Source organism: Bombina bombina, chromosome 5 (genome assembly GCF_027579735.1).
Source record: "Bombina bombina isolate aBomBom1 chromosome 5, aBomBom1.pri, whole genome shotgun sequence".
NCBI classification, from domain to species: domain Eukaryota; kingdom Metazoa; phylum Chordata; class Amphibia; order Anura; family Bombinatoridae; genus Bombina; species Bombina bombina.
In genome coordinates this window covers 1,059,417,175-1,059,444,770 of record NC_069503.1, presented here as the reverse complement: position 1 = coordinate 1,059,444,770, position 27,596 = coordinate 1,059,417,175, and the positions used below count along the sequence as shown (strand labels likewise).

The window sequence follows — 27,596 nt, the reverse complement described above, 5'->3', positions numbered from 1 at the left end:
GCTCTATTCTTCAACCCATCGCACGTTTTGTGGATTACTACTTGCAGCCTATGGTTAGGGACATGGAGAGTTTCCTACGGGACTCGTCAATGCTCTTGGATTGCTTATCTACCATATCATGGAAGCTACAAGACAACATCTCCTCCGCTAGCCCTATGTGGGGCCACCAGTGGAGGTATTAATACACCTACTGGAATTCTGTCTAAAAACAAACTATTTCAAGTTTGAAAAACAATTTTATTTACAACAACAGGGGACTGCCATGGGGTCTAATGTGGCACCCTCATATGCCAACCTTTATATGACACAATTTGAGGCCAGGGACACGGACCTATTCTAAGATCAGCGGATCAAATTTTACAAACGCTATATCGATGACCTGTTGCTGGTATGGAGTGGATCAGAACAGGAACTACACATCTGGTTCCAACAGCTCAACAGTGCATCCATGGCTCTGAGATTCAAAATGATTTATTCAAGTGCTACAATAGATTTCTTGGATGTACGCCTATTCAAGGATTCTGAAAAACTCCAGTCCACATTATTCCAAAAAGAAACTGACAGGAACTCTCTTTTATCCTATACATCCTGCCACCCTCCAGCGCTTAAAAGCGCTTTGCCTAAATCGCAGCTACGAGTCATTAGGAACAACACATTGGACTCACATAAAGACCAACAATTGGCAGAAATGGAAAACAGATTTACACAAAGGGGCTATCCTCCAAAACTGCTGAAACAACAAAGAACACAACTACTGGCGAACCAGGATACCAGTAGGGAGGACAAAAATATCCCTAGGATGACCTTCGTGACCACCTACACTGGGGATAAACAAAGAATCAAAAAACATTTACAGGATAATTGGCATGTTGTCAACACAGATCCTGCCCTGCCGTTCCAGCAGATGCCCCCGCCCAGGATTAGTTTTAGGAGATCCAGATCCTTAAGGGATATTTTGGTCAAAACCGATCCGATAAAGAGCTACACTAAAGGCACTTGGCTCAATTTGGAGAAAAAAGGTGTATTCAGGTGCATTGGCTCAGCGCTTTAATAACTGGCAATCACTTTACGCATCCACACAATAGGAAAAATTACTTAAACAAATACAGAGTGACTTGTACCACTACCCACATAATCTATCTATCTGTTACACTGCATTTGTGGCCTTTTTTATGTAGGCAAAACTACTGATGACCTCCGCACAAGAATGGCCAACCATCGGTCAGCCATCAGAATGGCAATTAAAAATGGGTCTTCAGAACAACCGGTGGCATGCCATTTTGTTAACAACAATCACACGGTCAAAGACCTAAGATATACTATTATAGACCATGTGCCCCCTCTCAGCAGGGGAGGAGATAGGAATACCCTTCTGCTTAGGAAGGAAGCCCGTTGGACTTATGTCTTGGAGACCCTCATACCTAAAGGGCTCAATACACACCTAGACTGGCAGGTATGCTTGTGAAACATGCCCGGTGACTTTTGGACTGTTTACACCATCAACTTATGTCCCCTTTAGCACTTGCTTCCTATGTGACCCCCATTTTCGTGATTATCAGGTTGTGCTGGGTAATAATCATGTTTTTGTAATTTAAAATTGTGTTTGTAATTTAAAATTGTAATTTTATTACTAACTATATTGCTATGTATTTCTATGCGTTATTCTGCACTAAGCTGCTCTGTCAATACATGATCAACTCTGTGTATTCATACTTGCGCTTATTTGATCCTAAATGTGACTCCACCATCTATTATAGCATATATTAATTTCTCCTGGCTCTATGGCCATTTGTTTTGTTTTATTGGTTCAGCCTGGCCCATGCTTTCCCTGACATCTTGCACATACCGTACTCTGTTATACATGCTTTATAAGCGCATTTTTTACTGTTTACAATACAGCGGGTCTATTTTGACATGTCCCGGTAGTGCCGTATTGTAGCCTTTTGTATCACCCCTGCCCTTATGGGTATTGATCAGTGTTGACTCTGTATCGCTGTGATAAGCCCCCCCCCTGTCTTTCCCCTAGATGATACATGGGATAGGGCGCTTTATACAGTTTTTGCTTTCCTCATTATGTTGCGATATGATAATACACATGTTTGACAGGGCTCTTGGTTACTGTTACTGTACTCGCCTCTTTTGGGTCTATACAGTGCTTTAATAGTCCCCCCGTTATGCGGTGTACACATTAGTATATTTAGCTTATAGATTTGATCTCTCATATATTGTCTGTTTGTTGATACTTGGTTGCTATGGCAACCGGCCTGTTTGCGCTCGTAGTTTGAATTTACTAACGTTCCCGGTTCTTTTCTGTAAGCTGTTTGACCCCCTGGGTTGCCCCTACTGCTTTGTTTTGATCTTTTGCCGGTACGTTTTGTCTTTTATAACACTGACTACATTACTCTGATATTTGTTTTTTGTTTTGTTTTTCCAGCGCTGATTATATCACACTAATATATGCTATTTGCTACTTGATCTCAGTTTATTGCGCTAGTTTATACATTTATTGACACTTTGTTGTACAAATGCACATTTGACATGCTTGCTCACTCTATTTGATCATCCCAGATGCTTATGTGTTTAACATCCTACTACGATGTGATTTACCTATGTGCTTACTATGTGTTTAACTTTTCCTTCTTTGTCTCATTTTGGATTCTGGTTGTGCCAACCAGCTATGATGTATTACCTATATTATGGGCCTATTTATTTATTTATTATTCAGTATTCTGTATTAATTTGTATATGCTTTTTTGTCTTGCTGTTCACATTTATTTATTTAGTTGCTCTGAGCCAACCTCATTCGTTGCCAGTGGGGTGACCTCACTTGTGGGTGGCACCCTACACTGGAGAGCGAATGATTGGATGGCTTACCTACTTAAGGGTGTCCGATGTGTGTTTGCTCTCATTGTATTTTTGTATGTCTGAGGAAGGGGCTAATCCCCCCGAAAACGTTCACATATTTGGAATAAAATTTCTGAAAAGTCCTGGAGAGTGCACTCTTCATTATTTTCTATTTGCCTATCTGTTGCACCCTGGGCATTGGAACTGGATTTCTGGAGTGCTTGTCTACTTTGAACTTTTATATATATCTATATATACACACACACGTACATATACAGTGTGTGTGTGTATGTATATATATATATATATATATATATATATATATATTATTTTTAAAGAACATAAAAGGGGCATAAACAATAAATTGGTAGATACTAGCAGGGTGGCCAGATCCTTTTTCCAAATGCAGCAACCAAAATTAATTAAGATTTAGGGACCTTCAAAAAAATTGATTTAAAAAAAAAGAAGAGGTGGCAACCTTGATAAAATGCTATTACAACAGGAATGCAAATGGTTATATAATAAGAGAGTGCTTTCCCCAAATGGTATGAATGAAGAGAATATTTAAATATCTCCCATGATTGATATTTAAAACCCCAAAATCTCTCTCCAAATATAAGATGAATTTGGAAGCATGTGATAAATAACCTTTCCTAACAATAAATTACAAAATATACAAAGGAATGGAAATGAAAGGATAGTAACACAAGCATAAAGGGTTAATATCACCTCAGAGCAGTACTAATAACAGATATGTTAAAAAGTAGAATCCTGCAACAGCACTAGATTTAAAGGGATACTGACCTAAATGTTTTCTTTCGTGATTCAGATAGAGCATGCAATTTTAAGCAATTTATTCCTATTATCAATTTTTCTTCATTCTCTTGCTATGTTTATTTGAAAAAGAAAGTCCAGAATCCTGGACAGCAATTGTTTATTGGTGGATGAATTTATCCACCAATCAGCAAGGACAACCCAGGTTGTTCATCAAAATGGGCCGGCATCTAAACTTACATCCTTGCTTTTCAAATAAAAATACCAAGAAAATGAAGAACATTTGATAATAGGAGTAAATTAGAAAGTTGCTTAACATTGCATGCTCTATCTCAGTGATTTTTAACCTTTTTTTTGCCGTGGCAAACTTTTTTACATTAAAAAATCCTGTGGCACACCACCATCCCAAAATTTAAAAAAAAATCACACATTGTAGCCTAATAAAGCATATATATATATACATACACACAAACACACACATACTGTATGTATTGTGCTGTTATGCCATGCCTCCTACAAACTACCCCTGCACTGGGAGTAAAAAAACAAGCAAAGTTTAAAAAATATGTCACACTGTTGTCAGTCTGCCGTGGCACACCTGAGGATCTCTCACGGCACACTAGTGTGCCACGGCACACTGGTTGAAAAACACTTCTGAATCACAAAAGAAAAAAAAATTGGGTTTAGTGTCCCTTTAAGTAACATAATATTTAGTACTGAACATAAATTGTTAAACTAAGATATTGTACATGATGAAGCAATGTAGCAATCATTTGTGATTAGATACTTACAGAATTGTATAAAATGGTTACAATTTCACCCCAGCTAACAATTGATAATGGCTTAAAATAGGGGGGAGGAGTTTTGTTTTTCCCTCCCCTATATAGAGATGGTTAACAATGACTGAAATTACAATGTTAATGGAGCCGGAAAAAGCCCCAGTGCCTGAAGGGGTGAAACGTGCGTAGCTGGCAAACAGTTACACAAACATTGGGCTTGTGAAATGATTTACAGAGAAGAGGAGCAAGCAGTGAGCTGCTGAGAGTAACCCCACACGTCTATCTGATGAACCGCTACAGTTGCAGGTGTCAGTCTGCTTACACCGCCACTGTGGGAACCTTACAAGCCCATATCAGAAAGTGAAGGGTGCTGTGTCTGGGAAGACGCCGCCACAGCGTGAGTATTACCCTGAGCAGCAGTATTCACACAGCTCCAGTAAAGCTGGGTCTATATTTGAGCGATTACATGAATAAGGGACTTGGTCCATCTTAATCTTCACAATGTGCTGTCATTTATTAAGGAAAGCTGCTTCTCGCATCATTAAGGGATTATAATACCTGCTGAGACAATTTATAGAACAGGATTTCCTGAAGCTCCAAGGAACGTATTTGCTATGGTAAAGGGGAATCCAGGGCTACAACAAGCTCACTACTGTTATGCTTTTTTCCCCCACTATTATCCTCTCTCTTCTAATCAATATTCCTTGTGTCAGTTTTTTTTTAACTTTTATTTTGGGAGCCTATCATCTTTTGAAGATATTGGATGTTTGTTTTCCTTTGACTTTATTTAAATAATATATATATATATTTTTTTCATTTAATTTTTTCATATATGTTTTTTTGAGACCTCTCTTTATTAGTTCCCTATGGTTTAATACAGGGTTATTTGTGTTTTGAGCCCATGTGACTGTAATTAATAAACTGCATTCATGTTCGGATCTTTATGTCTCTCTCAGTCTGTCTCTACCTCGCTGTCTGTCTCTTTATTTGTGTGTATAAGAAAAACACAAAATTCTTAAATACAATGGATTAAAAGCCGATTTTGTATCTTCTGTAAATATAACCTATGTAACACAAATTTAGGGCGTTACCTTCTGATCCTTCAGGTCGTCTTCTGTTTCCAGCAGTCTCCAAAACATTTGATCTTCAAGTTCTGCCTTTCTGCGATTGGCATCTACTTCTCCTTTCACCTCGCGTGCTGCTGTTTCATGTTCTTTGGCAAGTTGCTATTGCAATACACATTATTGTTTACAAATAAATAAAGGAATACTAAGAGAAGAAAATGATCATCAATTTATAAAACCAGATACATTGTTTTATTTTTAATTGAGTAAAATTTGTGCCATTTACTGAACAAATGAAAGAAACTTGTTAATAGATCTGTGGTACATGTTTACTGAATAAAGATCTAAAGTTCAAAATCTGGTTAAGCCATAAGGGTAGCCCTACAAACTGACTTCTCAACTCTTCTACATATGCAGAAGCTAAAAACCATCTTATCAGAACAGCATATAAAAAAAAAAAAACCTGGGTTCCTCACTGAAATTATTTACACACAACTACTGAAGTCATATGACAAATATTTGTAAGAGCTTTTCTGGGATCCCCTTTGTTCAGAAACAGCAGACATGCATGGCTTTGCCATTGTGTTTCTGATAACTAGAAGGCGGCACCAAACTTCTGAAATTCCCTGTACTGAAGAGGTTTATCGGGTATCTTGTAAGGTTAATATTTGCTCTAGTGTAGAGATTACCCTCCCACCTGACACCTACCACCCACTGATCCCCCCTCACTACCCCCCCTCAAAGCAATCAATAATTGTCAGTAGTGTAGAGATCCAACTCCCCCTTCCAACCCATATTTTTCTGTAGTGCAGGGCCCATCCCTCCCTCTTAGGTAGGTATTATGTCACTACAGTATGCAGGGCCAAGTATTGTGTGACGTAGTACCTACGTCCATTTGGCGCAAGGGGGTAAATTCATGTATTAGCTACACCACCGTGATACAAATTTTTTTGGTGCCTTTATAGGGCATTTGTTAAGGACACATTTCATATTATATTTTCATTTCTCTTTAAAAGAGGTTATATATCATGGGTTAACATCAGCAAGTGAACGCAAAAATTAGAAACTCATAAAAATTCACGATAAGGTGACTTGTTGGTAAACTGGAAGTTTGGTGAAGTAATAAGAAAAATATAATTTATGCTTACCTGATAAATTCATTTCTCCTGTAGTGTAGTCAGTCCACGGGTCATCCATTACTTATGGGATTATAACTCCTCCCTAACAGGAAGTGCAAGAGGATCACCCAAGCAGAGCTGCTATATAGCTCCTCCCCTCTACGTCATATCCAGTCATTCGACCGAAACCATACGAGAAAGGAGAAACTATAGGGTGCAGTGGTGACTGGAGTTTAATTAAAATTTAGACCTGCCGTAAAAACAGGGCGGGCCGTGGACTGACTACACTACAGGAGAAATGAATTTATCAGGTAAGCATAAATTATATTTTCTCCTGTTAAGTGTAGTCAGTCCACGGGTCATCCATTACTTATGGGATACCAATACCAAAGCTAAAAGTACACGGATGACGGGAGGGACAGGCAGGATCTTTACACGGAAGGAACCACTGCCTGTAGAACCTTTCTCCCAAAAACAGCCTCCGAAGAAGCAAAAGTGTCAAATTTGTAAAATTTTGAAAAAGTGTGAAGTGAAGACCAAGTTGCAGCCTTGCAAATCTGTTCAACAGAGGCCTCATTCTTAAAGGCCCAAGTGGAAGCCACAGCTCTAGTAGAATGAGCTGTAATCCTTTCAGGAGGCTGCTGTCCAGCAGTCTCATAGGCTAAACGTATTATGCTACGAAGCCAAAAAGAGAGAGAGGTAGCCGAAGCTTTTTGACCTCTCCTCTGTCCAGAATAAACGACAAACAGGGAAGAAGTTTGACGAAAATCTTTAGTTGCCTGCAAATAAAATTTCAGGGCACGGACGACGTCCAGATTGTGCAAAAGTCGTTCCTTCTTTGAAGAAGGGTTAGGGCACAATGATGGAACAACAATCTCTTGATTGATATTCTTGTTAGTGACTACCTTAGGTAAGAACCCAGGTTTAGTACGCAGAACTACCTTGTCTGAATGAAAAATCAGATAAGGAGAATCACAATGTAAGGCCGATAACTCAGAGACTCTTCGAGCCGAGGAAATAGCCATTAAAAACAGAACTTTCCAAGATAACAGCTTGATATCGATGGAATGAAGGGGTTCAAACGGAACACCTTGCAGAATGTTAAGAACTAAGTTTAAGCTCCACGGCGGAGCAACAGTCTTAAACACAGGCTTAATCCTAGCCAAAGCCTGACAAAAAGCCTGAACGTCTGGAACTTCTGCCAGACGTTTGTGTAAAAGGATAGACAGAGCTGAAATCTGTCCCTTTAACGAACTAGCAGATAAACCCTTTTCTAAACCCTCTTGTAGAAAAGACAATATCCTAGGAATCCTAACCTTACTCCATGAGTAACTCTTGGATTCGCACCAATATAAGTATTTACGCCATATTTTATGGTAAATTTTCCTAGTAACAGGTTTCCTAGCCTGTATTAAGGTATCAATCACTGACTCCGAGAATCCACGCTTTGATGGAATCAAGCGTTCAATCTCCATGCAGTCAGCCTCAGAGAAATTAGATTTGGATGTTTGAAAGGACCCTGAATCAGAAGGTCCTGTCTCAGAGGCAGAGACCATGGTGGACAGGACGACATGTCCACTAGATCTGCATACCAGGTCCTGCGTGGCCACGCAGGCGCTATTAGAATCACCGATGCTCTCTCCTGTTTGATCCTGGCAATCGAGGAAGCATCGGGAAAGGTGGAAACACATAAGCCATGTTGAAGACCCAAGGTGCTGTCAGAGCATCTATCAGCACCGCTCCCGGGTCCCTGGACCTGGATCCGTAACAAGGAAGCTTGGCGTTCTGGCGAGACGCCATGAGATCCAGATCTGGTTTGCCCCAATGATGAAGCAGTTGGGCAAACACCTCCGGATGAAGTTCCCACTCCCCCGGATGAAAGGTCTGACGACTTAGAAAATCCGCCTCCCAGTTCTCCACGCCTGGGATGTGGATCGCTGACAGGTGGCAAGAGTGAGACTCTGCCCAGCGAATTATCTTTGAGACTTCCATCATCGCTAGGGAACTCCTTGTTCCTCCTTGATGGTTGATGTAAGCCACAGTCGTGATGTTGTCCGACTGAAACCTGATGAACCTCAGAGTTGCTAACTGAGGCCAAGCCAGAAGAGCATTGAAAATTGCTCTTAATTCCAGAATGTTTATTGGAAGGAGTCTCTCCTCCTGAGTCCATGATCCCTGAGCCTTCAGGGAATTCCAGACTGCGCCCCAACCTAGAAGGCTGGCGTCTGTTGTTACAATCGTCCAATCTGGCCTGCGGAAGGGCATCCCCTTGGACAGATGTGGCAGAGAAAGCCACCATAGAAGAGAATCTCTGGTCTCTTGATCCAGATTTAGCAGAGGGGACAAATCTGAGTAATCCCCATTCCACTGACTTAGCATGCACAATTGCAGCGGTCTGAGATGCAGGCGCGCAAATGGTACTATGTCCATTGCCGCTACCATTAAACCGATTACCTCCATGCACTGAGCCACTGACGGGTGTTGAATGGAATGAAGGACACGGCAAGCATTTAGAAGTTTTGATAACCTGTCCTCCGTCAGGTAAATTTTCATTTCTACAGAATCTATAAGAGTCCCCAAGAAGGGAACTCATGTGAGTGGCAATAGAGAACTCTTTTCTACGTTCACCTTCCACCCATGCGACCTTAGAAATGCCAGAACTAACTCTGTATGAGACTTGGCCGTTTGGAAACTTGACGCTTGTATCAGAATGTCGTCTAGGTACGGAGCTACCGCTATGCCTCGCGGTCTTAGTACCGCCAGAAAAGAGCCCAGAACCTTTGTAAAGATTCTTGGAGCCGTAGCTAACCCGAAGGGAAGAGCTACAAACTGGTAATGCCTGTTTAGGAAGGCAAATCTTAGATACCGGTAATGATCCTTGTGAATCGGTATGTGAAGGTAGGCATCCTTTAAATCCACTGTGGTCATGTACTGACCCTCTTGGATCATGGGTAAGATGGTTCAAATAGTTTCCATTTTGAACGATGGAACTCTTAGGAATTTGTTTAGGATCTTTAAGTCCAAGATTGGTCTGAAGGTTCCCTCTTTTTTGGGAACCACAAACAGATTTGAATAGAATCCTTGCCCGTGTTCCGACCGCGGCACTGGGTGGATCACTCCCATTAGTAAGAGGTCTTGTACACAGCGTAGAAACGCCTCTTTCTTTATCTGGTTTGCTGATAACCTTGAAAGATGAAATCTCCCTTGTGGAGGAGAAGCTTTGAAGTCCAGAAGATATCCCTGAGATATGATTTCCAACGCCCAGGGATACTGGACATCTCTTGCCCAAGCCTGGGCAAAGAGAGAAAGTCTGCCCCCCACTATATCCGTTTCCGGATCGGGGGCCCTCACTTCATGCTGTCTTAGGGGCAGCAGCAGGTTTTCTGGCCTGCTTGCCCTTGTTCCAGGACTGGTTAGGTTTCCAGTCCTGTCTGTAGCGAGCAACAGTTCCTTCCTGTCTTGGAGCGGAGGAAGTTGATGCTGCTCCTGCCTTGAAATTACGAAATGCACGAAAATTAGACTGTTTAGCCTTTGGTTTGGCCCTGTCTTGAGGCAGGGCATGGCCCTTACCTCCAGTAATGTCAGCGATAATTTCTTTCAAGCCGGGCCCGAATAATGTCTGCCCTTTGAAAGGAATATTAAGCAATTTAGATTTAGAAGTCACATCAGCTGACCAGGATTTAAGCCACAGCGCTCTGCGCGCTTGAATGGCGAATCCGGAGTTCTTAGCCGTAAGTTTGGTTAAGTGTACTACGGCATCAGAAATAAATGAATTAGCTAGCTTAAGGGCTTTAAGCTTGTTCATAATCTCATCCAATGGAGCTGTGCTAAGGGTCTCTTCCAGAGACTCAAACCAGAATGCCGCCGCAGCAGTGACAGGCGCGATGCATGCAAGGGGTTGTAATTTAAAACCTTGCTGAACAAACATTTTCTTAAGGTAAGCCTCTAACTTTTTATCCATTGGATCTGAAAAAGCACAGCTATCCTCCACCGGTATAGTGGTGCGCTTAGCCAGAGTAGAAACTGCTCCCTCCACCTTAGGGACCGTCTGCCATAGGTCCCGTGTGGTGGCGTCTATTGGAAACATTTTTCTAAATATAGGAGGGGGTGAAAAGGGCACACCGGGTCTATCCCACTCCTTGTTAACAATTTCTGTAAGCCTTTTAGGTATAGGAAAAACGTCAGTACACGCCGGTACCGCAAAATATTTATCCAGCCTACATACTTTCTCTGGAATTGCAACCGTGTTACAATCATTCAGAGCCGCTAATACCTCCCCTAGTAATACACGGAGGTTCTCAAGCTTAAATTTAAAATTTGAAATCTCTGAATCCAGTTTACTTGGATCAGATCTGTCACCCACAGAATGAAGCTCTCCGTCCTCATGTTCTGCAAATTGTGACGCAGTATCAGACATGGCTCTACTATTATCAGCGCACTCTGTTCTTACCCCAGAGTGATCGCGTTTACCTCTTAATTCTGGCAATTTAGATAGTACTTCAGTCATAACATTAGCCATGTCTTGCAAAGTGATTTGTATGGGCCGCCCTGATGTACTTGGCGCCACAATATCACGCACCTCCTGAGCGGGAGGTGAAGGTACTGACACGTGAGGAGAGTTAGTCGGCATAACTTTCCCCTCGTTGTCTGGTGATATTTTTTTAACATATAAAGTTTGACTTTTATTCAAAGTAACATCTATACATTGAGTGCACAAATTTCTATTGGGCTCCACACTGGCCTTTAAACATAGTGAACAAACAGATGCATCTGTGTCAAACATGTTTAAACAGACTAGCAATAACACTAGCAAGCTTGGAAAAAACTTTTAAATAAATTTACAAGCTATATAAAAAACGCTACTGCGCCTTTAAGAAACATAAAAATGTGACACAGTTGAATTAACAATGAACCAAATATGTTAAAACAACCAAATTTTAACAGAAAATGTATAAAGTTAGCAGAGGATTGCACCCACCAGCAAAAGGATGATTAACCCCTTAATACCCAAAACGGATAACAGTTGAAATAATAAACGTTTTTATCACAGTCAAACACACTGTTCACAGGTCTGCTGTGACTGATTACCTCCCTCAAAACTAGTTTTGGAGACCCCTGGGCTCTGTAGAGACGTCCTGGATCATGGAGGAAGAAATAGGAAGACTGTGACTAAATTTTTACTGCGCAATAAAGCGCTAAAATAGGCCCCTCCCACTCATATTACAACAGTGGGGAAGCTCAGTAAACTGTTTTTATGCAGAAAAAAACGACAGCCATTTAGTAAAAATCATGCCCATAAAGTTTTATCACCAAGTACCTCAGAAAAAACGATTAACATGCCAGTAAACGTTTTAAAATTGAAAATTATGAAGTGTTATTAATAAGCCTGCTGCTAGTCGCTTTCACTGCAGTGCAGGCTCAAATATTACTTTAATATTGACAGTATTTTCTTAGTGAAATTCCATTCCCCAGAAATACCTCAGAGTATACATACATACATATCAGCCTGATACCAGTCGCTACTACTGCATTTAAGGCTGCACTTACATTACATCGGTATTAGCAGTATTTTCTCAGTCAATTCCATTCCTTAGAAAATTATTTACTGCACATACCTCCTTGCAGGTGGGCCCTGCATGCTATCCCCTGTTCTGAAGTTACCTCACTCCTCAGAATGGCAGAGAACAGCCAGTGGATCTTAGTTACGACCGCTAAGATCATAGAAAACTCAGGCAGATTCTTCTTCTAATGCTGCCTGAGAACAAACAACACACTCCGGTGCCGTTTAAAATAACAAACTTTTGATTGAAGAAATAAAAACTAAGTTTAACACACCACAGTCCTCTCACACGTCCTATCTTTAGTTAGGTGCAAGAGAATGACTGGATATGACGTAGAGGTGAGGAGCTATATAGCAGCTCTGCTTGGGTGATCCTCTTGCACTTCCTGTTAGGGAGGAGTTATAATCCCATAAGTAATGGATGACCCGTGGACTGACTACACTTAACAGGAGAAAAACATGCAAGAGGGACAAAATCAGAAGCCAGATGTCCTTTAAGACCACAGCACCCTTATAGTGATCAGATGTAAGTCTTCCTCCTCCAGTATTCATTTGTTCTGTTCCCATTGCTTTATGTATCTGTATCTTTTACCATAAATTAGTGCCATTCTGCACCTTACTCGTGTACTACATAGTATGGAATTTGGTGGCGCTTTAGAAAAATATATAATAAAGATTATGAGTTGCAACACAACTCAGACTCTTAGTTCAAAGTGGATATTGTTTCTCACCAATGTAAAGCATATAATCCTCTTATACAGAAATTACATTTAATACAAGATCCTAACAACTGGTACTCATACAATATGTTTTTACCTGTTCAAAAAAACGTCTTTGTGCTTCAAGTTCCATTTCTCTTACTTCCACGTCTTGTATTACTGTAGCGGTTTCTCGCTCTCGCATGCATATCTGGAAGGAAAAAAACGTTACAATACGCAAATACTGTGTGAACATTTATAGTCCATAGATGTAAAGCGACATGAAAACCAATGTTTTCTTTCATGATTTAGAGAGAGCATATACTTTTAAATAACTTTCCAATTTACTTCTATTATCTAATTTGCTTCATTCTATTGGTATCTTTTGTTGAAGTAGCAGCAATGCACTACTGGGAGCTAGCTGAACACATAACATGAGCCAATGACAGGAGGCATATATGTGCATCCATCAATCAGCAGCTCATGAGCCTACCTAGGTATCCTTTTCAACAAATGATACCAAGAACAAAATAAGTTTAAAAAAAAAAAAACAACCTAATTTATTTCTCTGCAAATACATAATAAAGAGGTTGCAACAGTTAATAACATACCTTATCTTTTTTGAACAGGTTTGTTCTATATTTAAAACAAAACTCTTTCACAAAGGAGTCACAAAGCTTCTAGTACTAGAAAGCTCCTGTATCTACAGATATTTAGGAAACTGCACACAAATTTCCCATTAACAAAACAATATGTCACATCGAACCCATCTGCCTTAAAGGGACAGTCAAGTCCAAAAATGTTTTTTCATGATTTAAATAGAGCATGCAATTATAAACAACTTCCCAATTTACTTTTATCACCAATTTTGCTTTGTTCTCTTGGTATTCTTAGTTGAAAGATAAACCTAGGAGGTTCATATGCTAATTTCTTAGACCTTGAAGACTGCCTCTAATCTGAATACATTTTGACCACTAGAGGGCATTAGTTCACATGTTTCATATAGATAACATTGAGCTCATGCACGTAAAGTGACCTAGGAGTGAGCACTGATTGGCTAAACTGCATGTCTCTCAAAAAAACTGAAATAAGGGGGCAGTCAGCAGAAGCTTAGATACAAGATAATTACAGAGGTAACACGTGTATTATTATAACTGTGTTGGTTATGCAAAACTGGGGAATGGGTAATAAAGGGATTATCTTTCTTTTTAAACAACAAAAATTCTGGTGTTGACTGTCCCTTTAATATTAATCAGCTTTGCTGTTTACAATGTATGAATGTAACATCTAATATAGTTAGCAGGGAGGTACCTTAAGCTATAGATTGCCAGTTTATATCTAGATAGAAAACACAAAATAAATCACAAAACAATAGTGAATTGTGCTTTAATCCTTTCACAATTGAGTTGCACCCCTGACTAAACAAATTTTTAAAGCTCTTTCTATTCAATATAAAGTCATGTTTCTTTCTGTTTCCATCACATACAAATTAATTTTCTAGAAGACCGTACGTTTTGGGAGATACCTTTAATAAATCGGAAATGCATAACCCCTCAAACCCCAATGCCAAGGCTCACCACTCAGAGTGCAAACAAATGGTTAACTTTTATATAGTTTTTTTTTTTTTTTTTAAATCACACACCGTAAACTACAGTATAAACTCATTTTTTTATAATAAAGTTTATAAACACTTTATAGGTCCAGGTTAGGTATCAAATGTCATTCCCAATAAATAAGTCTTACAATACAATGATGCAAAACGTAGAATGCCAGAAATGAACAGGAATAAAAATATCTAGTCACACAAGTGCAGCTGTCTGAATCTGTGATAGAGAGAAAGAAGTCATGGGAGCATACTGAGGTAGTCGCAGTAGCATGCACATCTTGGAGATTGTATGTATAACATTGGTGCCACATCGTGCTCAAGACAAGTGCATGCTTGAGCCAACTTGGTGGGATTATTGTGGTTAGGGGAAGAGCAACATTTGCTTCTTATGAGTAGCCTGACTCAACCAAAATAGAACTGCTGTAAATTCTTTTTTGATGTGATATCCTTTACATTTGGAGGAACACAACTCATTTGAAAGAGGGTGATCTCTTCTTGCAAAAGCTGCATCTTGTGTTTAGGGAGGTAAACTGCCCCACATACATATCAGGTATCTGACTGCTACAATGATTACCAGTGTTTTGAACATCTGTGGAAAAACTGGGCCCTCCGGTTTTAGATAGGGATTTCTTGCCCCTTTACAGTGATAAGTTGTGATAATAGAGGTTTAGCATTTAGAGCACACCAGAAGTGCCCAGGTCTACACTAAATCACCATTCACTTATTTTTATAGAATATATTTTTATAGGTTTGAAATCCCTCAGTTTTAAGAAAAAAAATTCTTATCTACATGTTATGGATATCTAGGTGACTTCCCTTATCTCTTAATGACAGGAAATGAGACAAGTGCTATATTTAAAGGGACACTGAACCCATTTTTTTCTTTCATGATTCAGATAGAGCATGCAATTTTAAGCAACTTCCTAATTTACTCCCATTATCAATTTTTCTTCGTTCTCTTGCTATCTTTATTTGAAAAAGAAGACATCTAAGCTAAGGAGCCAGACAATTTTTGGTTCAGACTCTGGACAGCATGTGTTAATTGATGGGTGAATTTATCCACCAATCAGCAAGAACAACCCAGGTTGTTCACCAAAAATGGGCCAGTTTCTAAACTTACATTCTTGCTTTTCAAATAAAGATACCAAGAAAATGAAGGAAAATTGATAATAGGAGTAAAATAAAAAGTTTCTTACAATTGCATGCGCTATCTGAATCACGAAAGAAAAAAACCCAGAATTTATGCTTACCTGATAAATTACTTTCTCCAACGGTGTGTCCGGTCCACGGCGTCATCCATTACTTGTGGGAAATGTTCTCCCCCACAGGGAAAGGCAAGGAGAGCACACAGCAAGAGCTGTCCATATAGCTCCCCCTCTGGCTCCGCCCCCCAGTCATTCGACCGACGGTTAGTAGAAAAAGGAGAAACTATAGGGTGCCGTGGTGACTGTAGTGTATAAAGAAAAAAATTTCAACCTGATTAAAAAAACCAGGGCGGGCCGTGGACCGGACACACCGTTGGAGAAAGTAATTTATCAGGTAAGCATAAATTCTGTTTTCTCCAACATTGGTGTGTCCGGTCCACGGCGTCATCCATTACTTGTGGGAACCAATACCAAAGCTTTAGGACACGGATGAAGGGAGGGAGCAAATCAGGTTACCGAAACAGAAGGCACCACGGCTTGAAAAACCTTTCTCCCAAAAACAGCCTCCGAAGAAGCAAAAATATCAAATTTGTAGAATTTGGCAAAAGTGTGCAGAGAAGACCAAGTCGCTGCCTTACATATCTGGTCAACAGAAGCCTCGTTCTTATAGGCCCATGTGGAAGCCACAGCCCTAGTAGAGTGAGCTGTGATACGGTCAGGAGGCTGCCGTCCGGCAGTCTCATAAGCCAAGCGGATAATGCTTTTCAGCCAGAAAGAGAGAGAGGTAGCAGTAGCTTTTTGACCTCTCCTCTTACCAGAGTAAACGACAAACAAGGATGAGGTTTGTCTAAAATCTTTTGTTGCTTCTAAATAGAACTTTAAAGCACGAACAACATCTAAATTGTGTAATAAACGTTCCTTCTTTGAAACTGGATTCGGACAAAAAGAAGGAACAACTATTTCCTGGTTGATGTTCTCGTTGGAAACAACTTTTGGAAGAAAACCAGGCTTAGTACGCAAAACAACCTTATCTGAATGGAACACCAGATAGGGTGGATCACACTGCAAAGCAGATAATTCAGAAACTCTTCTAGCAGAAGAAATAGCAACCAAAAACAGAACTTTCCAAGATAGTAACTTAATATCTATGGAATGTAAAGGTTCAAACGGAACCCCTTGAAGAACTGAAAGAACTAAATTTAGACTCCAAGGAGGAGTCATGGGTCTGTAAACAGGCTTGATTCTAACCAAAGCCTGAACAAAAGCTTGTACATCTGGCAAAGCTGCCAGTCGTTTGTGCAACAAGACGGATAATGCAGAAATCTGTCCTTTTAGAGAACTAGCTGACAATCCTTTATCCAAACCTTCTTGGAGAAAGGAGAGAATCTTTGGAATTTTAATCTTACTCCAGGAGAATCCTTTGGATTCACACCAACAGATATATTTTTTGCATATTTTATGGTAAATCCTTCTAGTCACAGGTTTTCTGACTTGGACCAGAGTATCAATCACAGAATTTGAAAACCCACGCTTGGATAAAATCAAGCGTTCAATTTCCAAGCAGTCAGCTGCAGAGAAACTAGATTGGGATGTTCGAATGGACCTTGTACTAGAAGGTCCTGTATCAAAGGCAGCTTCCATGGTGGAGCCGATGACATATTCACCAGGTCTGCATAACAAGTCCTGCGTGGCCACGCAGGAGCTATCAGAATCACAGAGGCCTTCTCCTGTTTGATCCTGGCTATGAGCCTGGGGAGGAGAGGAAACGGTGGAAACACATATGCTAGGTTGAACGACCAAGGCGCCACTAATGCATCCACTAGAGTCGCCTTGGGATCCCTGGATCTGGACCCGTAGCAAGGAATCTTGAAGTTCTGACGGGACGCCATTAGATCCATGTCTGGAATGCCCCATAATTGGGTTAACTGAGCAAAGACCTCCGGATGGAGTTCCCACTCCCCCGGATGGAAAGTCTGACGACTCAAATAGTCCGCCTCCCAGTTGTCTACTCCTGGGATGTGAATAGCAGATAGATGGCAGGAGTGATTCTCTGCCCATTGGATTATCTTGGTTACTTCCTTCATCGCTAGGGAACTCTTTGTTCCCCCCTGATGATTGATGTACGCAACAGTCGTTATGTTGTCCGACTGAAATCTTATGAACCTGGCTTCCGCTAGCTGAGGCCAAGCCAGGAGCGCATTGAATATAGCTCTTAGTTCCAAAATGTTTATCGGGAGAAGCGACTCTTCCCGCGACCATAGGCCCTGAGCTTTCAGAGAGTCCCAGACCGCGCCCCACCCCCAAGAGGCTGGCGTCGGTTGTGACGATGACCCACTCCGGTCTGCGGAAACTCATTCCCTGAGACAGGTGATCCTGGGTCAACCACCAGAGAAGTGAGTCCCTGGTTACCTGGTCTACTTGAATTTGGGGAGACAAGTCTGTATAGTCCCCATTCCACTGATTGAGCATGCACAGCTGTAATGGTCTTAGATGAATTCGAGCAAAAGGAACCGCATCCATTGCTGCGACCATTAGTCCTATTACTTCCATGCATTGAGCTATGGAGGGTTGAGGAATAGAGTGAAGAAATCGACAAGCTTTTAGAAGCTTTGTCTTTCTGACGTCTGTGAGAAAGATCTTCATTTCCACAGAATCTATTATTGTTCCCAGAAAAGGAACCCTTGTGGACGGTGACAGTGAACTTTTTTCTATGTTCACTTTCCACCCGTGAGATCTGAGAAAAGCCAACACAATGTCTGTATGAGCCCTCGCTTTGGAAAGAGACGACGCTTGGATTAGGATGTCGTCTAGATAAGGTGCTACAGCGATGCCCCTCGGTCTTAGGACCGCTAGAAGGGACCCTAGCACCTTTGTGAAAATTCTGGGAGCGGTGGCTAAACCGAATGGAAGAGCCACAAACTGGTAATGTTTGTCCAGAAAGGCGAACCTCAGGAACTGATGATGAGATTTGTGGATTGGGATATACAGATACGCATCCTTCAGATCCACGGTAGTCAAAAATTGACCCTGCTGGATTGTTGGTAAGATTGTCCGAATGGTTTCCATCTTGAAGGATGGAACTCTGAGGAACTTGTTTAATATCTTTAAATCCAGAATTGGCCTGAAAGTTCCCTCTTTTTTTTTTTTTTTGACAAATATTTTTATTGGGGTAATAAAGAGACTAAGTACAAACATAGTAGATAGGGCAATATCTCAAACAGAAACAAAAGCATGACATTATTCCATCATTCGGACATAAATATAATAGACAATAAGAGGAGCATTGTAGTGACCCTAATAAAACCCCATTTTATATATTTTAATAACAGGAGAAACATGTGTCAACAAAGTAAAATAGGTCCACTTATGGGACCTGGAACTTAGTACTTGTTGAAGACATAACTCGTAGGGAAAAGATTCTCAGAGTGAAACAAATAGAGCTAAAGGCAAATGGTAGGTAATGCTAATCGTGGCAATTCGGGAATTGTGGAATATTAGATTGGAAACGGGAAGTTCCCTCTTTTTTGGGAACCACAAACAGGTTTGAGTAAAACCCTAGACCTTGTTCCCCGGAGGGGACTGGGTTTATCACTCCCATCTTTGATAGGTCTCTTACACAATGCAAGAATGCCTGTTTCTTTATCTGGTCTGAAGATAAGCGAGACAGGTGGAACCTTCCCTTTGGAGGAAGTCCCTTGAATTCTAACAGGTATCCCTTGGAAACTATCTCTAGTGCCCAGGGATCCAGAACATCTCTTGCCCAAGCCTGAGCGAAGAGAGATAGTCTGCCCCCTACCAGATCCGGTCCCGGATCGGGGGCTACCCCTTCATGCTGTCTTGGTAGCAGCAGCAGGTTTCTTGGTTTGTTTACCCTTGTTCCAGCCTTGCATGGGCTTCCAAGCGGGTTTGGGCTGGGCCGCGTTACCTTCTTGTCTAGCGGCAGTGGAGTTATTAGCCGGTCCGTTCCTGAAATTGCGAAAGGAACGAAAATTAGACTTATTCTTAGCCTTAAAAGGCCTATCCCTGTGGGAGGGCATGGCCCTTACCCCCAGTGATGTCTGAAATAATTTCCTTCAATTCCGGCCCAAAAAGGGTCTTACCCTTGAAAGGAATATTCAGTAACTTAGTCTTGGACGACATGTCTGCCGACCAGGATTTTAGCCAAAGCGCCCTCCGCGCTACTATAGCAAAACCTGAGTTTTTCGCCGCCAATTTCGTTATTTGAAAGGCGGCATCCAATATAAAGGAATTAGCTAACTTTAATGCGTGAATTCTGTCCATGACTTCTTAATAGGAAGTCTCTTTCTGGAGCGACCTTTCTAGTTCTTCGAACCAAAAGGACGCCGCTGAAGTGACAGTAATAACACACGTAGCTGGTTGAAGGATGAACCCTTGCTGAACAAAAATCTTTTTAAGCAATCCTTCCAATTTTTTATCCATAGGATCTTTGAAAGCGCAGCTGTCCTCTATAGGAATAGTTGTGCGCTTCGCTAGTGTTGAAACAGCTCCCTCAACCTTCGGGACCGTTTGCCATGCGTCCCTTCTAGGGTCTACTATGGGAAACATTTTCTTAAATATAGGAGGTGGGGCAAAGGGTACACCTGGCTTCTCCCACTCCTTTTCCACTATGTTCGCTACCCTCTTAGGTATTGGAAAAGCGTTGTCGTGCACTGGGACCTCTAAAAATTTGTCCAATTTGCACAACTTCTCTGGTACTACCATGGAATCACAGTCATCCAGAGTAGCTAATACTTCCTTAAGCAAAGCGCGGAGATGTTCTAGCTTAAACTTAAATGCCACTAGATCAGGTTCTGCCTGTTGAGAAATTTTTCCTGAGTCTGAAATTTCACCCTCAGACAGCCCTTCCCTCACAGCCAATTCCGATTGATGTGAGGGTAAAATAGATAAGGCATCGTCAGCGTCTGATTGTTCATCCTTTTTATCTGTATTTAAAACTGAACAATCACGCTTTCTCTGAAAAACTGGCAGTTTGGATAAAAGATTTGCTATAGAATTATCCACTACTGCTGATAATTGTTGCATAGAAATAAGCACTGTCGCGCTAGGTGTCGCCTGCGCGGGCAAAGCTGGTGTAGACACAGAAGGAGATGATGTAGAGCTATCCCCACTGCCTTCATTAGATAAATCATCTTGGGCAACATTATGAAAAATAACAGAGCTGTCCTGATTTTGTTTGGACGCTATGGCGCAATTATCACAAACACTCAAAGGGGGAACCACATTTGTCTCTATACACACAGAACATAGGTTATCTGATGGAACACACATGTTAAACAGATTTAGGCAGGCAAACAATGCAATAAAAACGATTTTAAACAAAAACGTTACTGTCTCTTTAAATAATGACATTTATTTCTGAATGTTCAAAAAACTATGAAGGCAATATCCGATTTTTCTGAAATTTGGACCCCAGTGTCTTAATGCTTAGAAAGTATTGCACAGCAAATATGGAGACTCTAGCTCTTGAAACAAGCAAACCGGAGCTAATTGTTGGATTTAACCGTTTTTACACACCACAATCCCAGCTACAGCCTTGCTGCAGCTTTTTACCTTCCTTAGGGGTCACCATTCACAGAAAAAAGCCTTTTGGAGTCACTTTCTGAACCACAGGACCCTCTCACATGAATCTGCATGCACTGCCTTGAAATTCAACTGCACAGCTGAAGTGCCAAAATGAGGCTTCCTCCCTCAGCACACTAGAGTGAAGGGGCCTTCCTGACTAGATTTAGGTGTCTAAAACAAGCCAGATCAATAAAAAACGTTCCCAAGTGTATGTGAGCTTATAAAATATTTCAAATGGTATAATATTGTAATAAAAACCAATCTATTTAGCCCCTAACAGTGTCTACCAGCATAAAAAACAAAAAGGGGAAGCCTGTTATCTTTTTTGCTGAGGTGAAAGAAAAATGGCTTACCGTTTCCCCTGAGGGGAAAAATGACTGTCATCTAGCATTAGCCTGTGTTGTTAGAAGGAGACTAGTCATACCTGAAGCAGATGAGTCTGCAAACTGTTACCCCCAACTGAAGTTCTCTTGTTTCAACAGTCCTGCGTGGTAACAGTAATGGATTTTAGTTACTTGTGCTAAAATCATAGCCCTCTTAAACAGAAATCTTCATCACTTTTCTGTTATAGAGTAAATAGTACAAGCCAGCACTATTTTAAAATAACAAACTCTTGATAGAAGAATAAAAAACTACAACTAACACCACAAACTCCTCGCCATCCCCGTGGTAGATGCTACTTGTTCAGAGCGGCAAGGAGAATGACTGAGGGGCGGAGCCAGAGGGGGAGCTATATGGACAGCTCTTGCTGTGTGCTCTCCATGCCTTTCCCTGTGGGGGAGAACATTTCCCACAAGTAATGGATGACGCCGTGGACCGGACACACCAATGTTGGAGAAATTGGGTTCAGTGTCCCTTTAAGGTTAAGACAACTTGTGGGAAAAAACAAGAAAACCTCTTTCCAAAATGACGTCCCAAGCCGCTCCCTTGAAATAGCCCTTTACCGGTCTGAAGCCTACACACTGACTTTAAAGAATTTAACATTTTTATTACATGATTCAGATAGAGCAGACAATTTTGATCAACGTTCCAATTGACTTCTGTTATCAAATTTGCTCCATTCTCGTGGTATCACATTGGATGAGCAAATGGCATATATGTGCATCCACCAATCAGCAGCTAGGATCCAGTAGTGAATTGCAGCCACACACACTTAAATATTTATTATCTTCTTGCTGACGAGCACCATTTTAATCATTGGAGAAGACAGGGTCAGATGGCAGTGCCAATAAATAAATAGAACTTGCTTATACTTTCATTTTATTTTGGAGCAATTACAATATTTGGTGTCTTTAGGCACACACAGCTAAAGGAAACCTTCCAGAAATAAAACATACCAGCTTCACTGCCTGGTCCCCCCCCAAGTGCTTCTTGAAGACTTGGAAAAGGTCTAGGGCTGTCAATCTGGATTCCAACAAACATATATTAATAATTTTAACACCCCCCTTAGGCGTTCACTTGCGGGTAACCTGTACAATCATGGGGTGTTGTTGAAATTATATATATATATATATATATATATATATATATATATATATATATATATATATATATATATACGTACACACAAATATATATAAATTTGCTTCTCGGAATCCAGAGTAATTTTCTAATTTACTTCTATTATAAAATTTGTTTTGTTGTCTTGGTATCTTTTTTTGTAAGCTCAAGAGTGTGCATGTGTCTAGAACACTATATGGCAGCAGTTTTGCAACTATGTTATCCATATGCAAGATCAAGGCAGCACTAATTCCTGCTATGTAGTGCTCCTGAAATCTACCTAGGCATTTCTTCAACAAAGAAGAATATAGGAACAAAGCAAACTTGATAATATAAAAAAAACTTTTTTTTTTAAATTGTACGCTCTGTCTGAATCAAAAAACAAAATTTATGCTTACCTGATAAATTTCTTTCTCTTGTGGTGTATCCAGTCCACGGGTTCATCCATTACTTGCGGGATATTCTCCTTCCCAACAGGAAGTTGCAAGAGGACACCCACAGCAGAGCTGTCTATATAGCTCCTCCCCTAACTGCCACCCCCAGTCATTCGACCGAAGACAAGCAAGAAAAAAGGAGAAACTATAGGGTGCAGTGGTGACTGTAGTTTAAAAATAAAAAACACCTGCCTTAAAGTGACAGGGCGGCCCGTGGACTGGATACACCACAAGAGAAAGAAATTTATCAGGTAAGCATACATTTTGTTTTCTCTTATAAGGTGCATCCAGTCCACGGGTTCATCCATTACTTGTGGGATACCAATACCAAAGCTTTAGGACACGGATGAAGGGAGGGACAAGGCAGGTACTTAAACGGAAGGCACCACTGCCTGTAAGACCTTTCTCCCAAAAATAGCCTCCGAAGAAGCAAAAGTATCAAATTTGTAAAATTTGTAAAAAGTATGAAGCAAAGACCAAGTTGCCGCCTTACAAATCTGTTCAACAGAGGCCTCATTTTTAAAAGCCCATGTGGAAGCTACTGCTCTAGTAGAATGAGCTGTAATTCTTTCAGGAGGCTGCTGGCCAGCAGTCTCATAAGCCAAACGGATTTTGCTTCTTAGCCAAAAAGAAAGAGAAGTTGCCGAAGCCTTTTGGCTTCTCCTCTTTCCAGAGTAGACAACAAACAATGCAGATGTTTGACGAAACTCATTAGTAGCTTGCAAATAAAACTTTAAAGCACGAACCACGTCAAGATTGTGTAACAGACGTTCCTTCCTTGAAGAAGGATTAGGACACAGTGACGGAACAACAATTTCCTGATTGATATTCCTATTAGATACTACCTTAGGAAGAAACCCAGGTTTGGTACGCAAAACTACCTTATCTGCATGGAAGATCAGATAAGGGGAATCACACTGCAAGGCAGATAACTCTGAAACTCTTCGAGCCGAAGAGATAGCTACTAAAAACAGAACTTTCCAAGATAACAGCTTGATATCTATGGAATGCAAGGGTTCAAACGGAACCCCTTGAAGAACCTTAAGGACTAAATTTAAACTCCATGGCGGAGCAATAGGTTTAAACACAGGCCTGATTCTAACCAAAGCCTGACAAAACGCCTGAACGTCTGGAACATCAGCCAGGCGCTTGTGTAAAAGAATAGACAAAGCAGAAATCTGTCCCTTTAAGGAACTAGCCGATAATCCCTTTTCCAATCCATCTTGGAGAAAAGATAGTATCCTAGGAATCCTGACCTTACTCCACGAGTAACCCTTGGATTCACACCAATGAAGATATTTACACCATATCTTATGATAGATTTTCCTGGTGACAGGCTTTCGAGCCTGAATCAAGGTATCAATGACCGACTCGGAAAAACCACGCTTTGATAAAATCAAGCGTTCAATCTCCAAGCAGTCAGACGCAGAGAAACTAGATTTGGATGTTTGAATGCACCTTGGAGTAGAAGGTCCTGCCTCATCGGCAGAGTCCATGGTGGGAAGGATGACATGTCCACCAGATCTGCATACCAAGTCCTGCGTGGCTACGCAGGTGCTATCAAAATCACTGAAGCTCTCTCCTGCTTGATCTTGACAATCAGACGAGGGAGGAGAGGAAATGGTGGAAACACATAAGCCAGGCTGAAGGACCAGGGCACTGCTAGAGCATCTATCAGCGTTGCCTGGGGATCCCTTGACCTGGACCCGTAACAAGGAAGCTTGGCGTTCTGATGAGACGCCATCAGATCCAGTTCTGGTTTGCCCCATAGATGAATCAGCTGGGCAAATAACTCCGGATGGAGCTCCCACTCCCCCGGATGAAAAGTCTGCCGACTTAGAAAATCCGCCTCCCAGTTCTCTACTCCTGGGATATGGATAGCTGAGAGATGGCAAGAGTGAATCTCTGCCCATAGAATTATCTTGGAAACCTCCATCATGGCCAGGGGACTCCTTGTTCCCCCCTGATGGTTGATATAGGCTACAGTCGTGATATTGTCCGACTGAAATCTGATGAACTTGGCCGCAGCTAGTTGAGGCCAAGCCTGAAGAGCATTGAATATCGCTCATAGTTGCAGAATGTTTATCGGAAGGAGGGCTTCCTCCCGAGTCCACGAACCCTGAGCCTTCAGGGAGTTCCAGACTTCGCCCCAGCCCAGAAGGCTGGCATCTGTCGTCACTATAGTCCACTCTGGCCTGCGGAAACTCATTCCCCAGGACAGATGGACTCGAGATAACCACCAGAGAAGAGAATCCCTGGTCTCTTGATCCAGATCTAACAGAGGAAACAAATCTGTGTAGTCCCCATTCCACTGGTTGAGCATGCAAAGTTGCAGTGGTCTGAGATGTAGGCGGGCAAACGGAACTATGTCCATTGCCGCTACCATTAGGCCGATCATTTCCATACACTGAGCCACTGACGGCCGAGAAGTGGAATGAAGAGCACGGCAAGAGGTTAGCTTTGATATCCTGACTTCTGTCAGAAAATTTTTAATTTCTACTGAATCTATGGAAGGAAACTCTCGTGAGAGGAGAGAGAGAACTCTTTTCTATGTTCACTTTCCACCCATGAGACCTCAGAAAGGCCAGAACAATGTCCGTATGGGACTTGGCAATTTGAAGAGTCGACGCCTGAATCAGAATGTCGTCTAGGTAAGGGGCTACCGCTATGCCCCGTGGCCTTAGAACCGCCAGAAGGGACCCTAGAACCTTCGTAAAGATTCTTGGTGCCGTGGCTAACCCGAAGGGAAGAGCCACAAACTGGTAATGCCTGTCTAGGAAGGCGAACCTGAGGAACTGATGATGATCTCTGTGAATCGGAATGTGGAGATAAGCATCCTTTAAGTCCACTGTAGTCATATATTGACCCTCCTGGATCATAGGGAGGATGGTTCGGATGGGACCCTGAGAAATTTGTTAAGGATCTTGAGATCCAAGATAGGTCTGAAAGTTCCCTCTTTTTTGGGAACTATAAACAGGTTTGAATAGAAACCCAGCCCCTGTTCTTCTCTTGGAACTGGGTGGATCACTCCCATAACCAGTAGGTCTTGAACGCAACGTAAGAATGCCTCTCTTTTTATCTGGTTTACAGATAGTTGTGAGAGATGAAATCTCCCCTTTGGAGATGACCCTTTGAATTCCAGAAGATATCCCTGGACGTCTCTTGCCCAAGCCTGGGCAAAGAGAGAAAGTCTGCCCCCCACTAGATCCGGTCCCGGATCGGGGGCTACTCCTTCATGCTGTCTTAGAGGCAGCCGCAGGTTTCTTGGCCTGCTTCCCCTTGTTCCAAGCCTGGTTAGGTCTCCAGACTGGTTTGGACTGGGCGAAATTTCCCTCTTGTTTTGCATTAGAGGAAGTTGAAGCTGCGCCACTCTTGAAGTTTCGAACATTATTCTGTTTGGTCCTTAACTTATTGGACCTATCCTGAGGAAGGGCGTGACCTTTTCCTCCAGTAATATCAGAAATGATCTCCTTCATACCAGGCCCGAATAGTGTCTGTCCCTTGAAGGGGATGTTAAGAAGTTTAGACTTTGAAGTAACATCTGCTTACCAGGACATAAGCCATAGCGCCCTACGCGCCAAAATGGCAAAACCTGAATTCTTAGCCGTTAGTTTGGTTAACTGAAAAACTGCATCAGAAATAAAGGAATTAGCTAACTTAAGAGCTTTAATCCTGTCTAGAATATCGTCTAACGGGGTCTCTACCTGCAGAGCCTCCTCAAGAGACTCGAACCAAAAAGCCGCTGTAGCAGTAACTGGGGCTATGCATGCAAGAGGCTGGAGAATAAAACCTTGATGTATAAAAATTTTCTTAAAGGGACAGTCAAGTATAAATTAAACTTTCATTATTCAGATAGGACTTTTAATTTTAATTGACTTTCCAATTTACTTGTATCATCAAATTTGATTTTTTATCTTGGTATTCTTAGTTTAAATTAAACATAGGTAGGCTCATATGCTAATTTCTAAGCCTTTGAGGGCTGCCTCTTATCACATTCTTTTTAAATCTCTTTTCAACACAAAGAGACAGAAAGTACACGTGGGCCATATAGATAACACTGTGTTCAGGCACAGAAAGTTATTTAAGATCTAGCACAATACAATGCTAAATTTAAGACAATAGATAATAAACAGTCACAGTCATGTGATCAGGGGGCTGGAAGAAGGTTCCTAGATACAAGGTAATCACAAAGGTAAAAAGTACATTAATATAACTGTGTTGGTTATGCAAAACTAAGGAATGAGTAATAAAGGGATTATCTATCTTTTAAAACAATAACAATTCTATGGTTGACTGTCCCTTTAAGGAGACCCTCCAATTTTTTATCCATAGGATCTAGGAAAGCACAACTGTCCTTGACGGGGATAGTTGTACGCTTAGCTAGGGTAGAGACTGCTCCCTCCACCTTAGGGACCGTCTGCCACGAGTCCCGCATGGCGGCATCTATGGGAAACATCTTTTTGAAAGCAGGAGGGGGAGAGAACGGCACAC

At 41.4% G+C, this 27,596-nt stretch overlaps 1 protein-coding gene across 1 annotated transcript in view; it reads right to left on the bottom strand.

Moving 5' to 3' along the window:
* TBC1D31 (TBC1 domain family member 31) overlaps window positions 1-27,596 on the bottom strand; it is a 224,618-nt gene that overhangs the window by 51,449 nt on the left and 145,573 nt on the right. The window contains exons 7-8 of the mRNA XM_053715936.1: window positions 12,956-13,048; window positions 5,489-5,623 (exon numbers count right to left, since the gene is read on the bottom strand). Of these exons, the coding sequence (XP_053571911.1) occupies window positions 5,489-5,623; window positions 12,956-13,048 (228 nt within the window). The remainder of the gene's footprint in view (window positions 1-5,488; window positions 5,624-12,955; window positions 13,049-27,596) is intronic.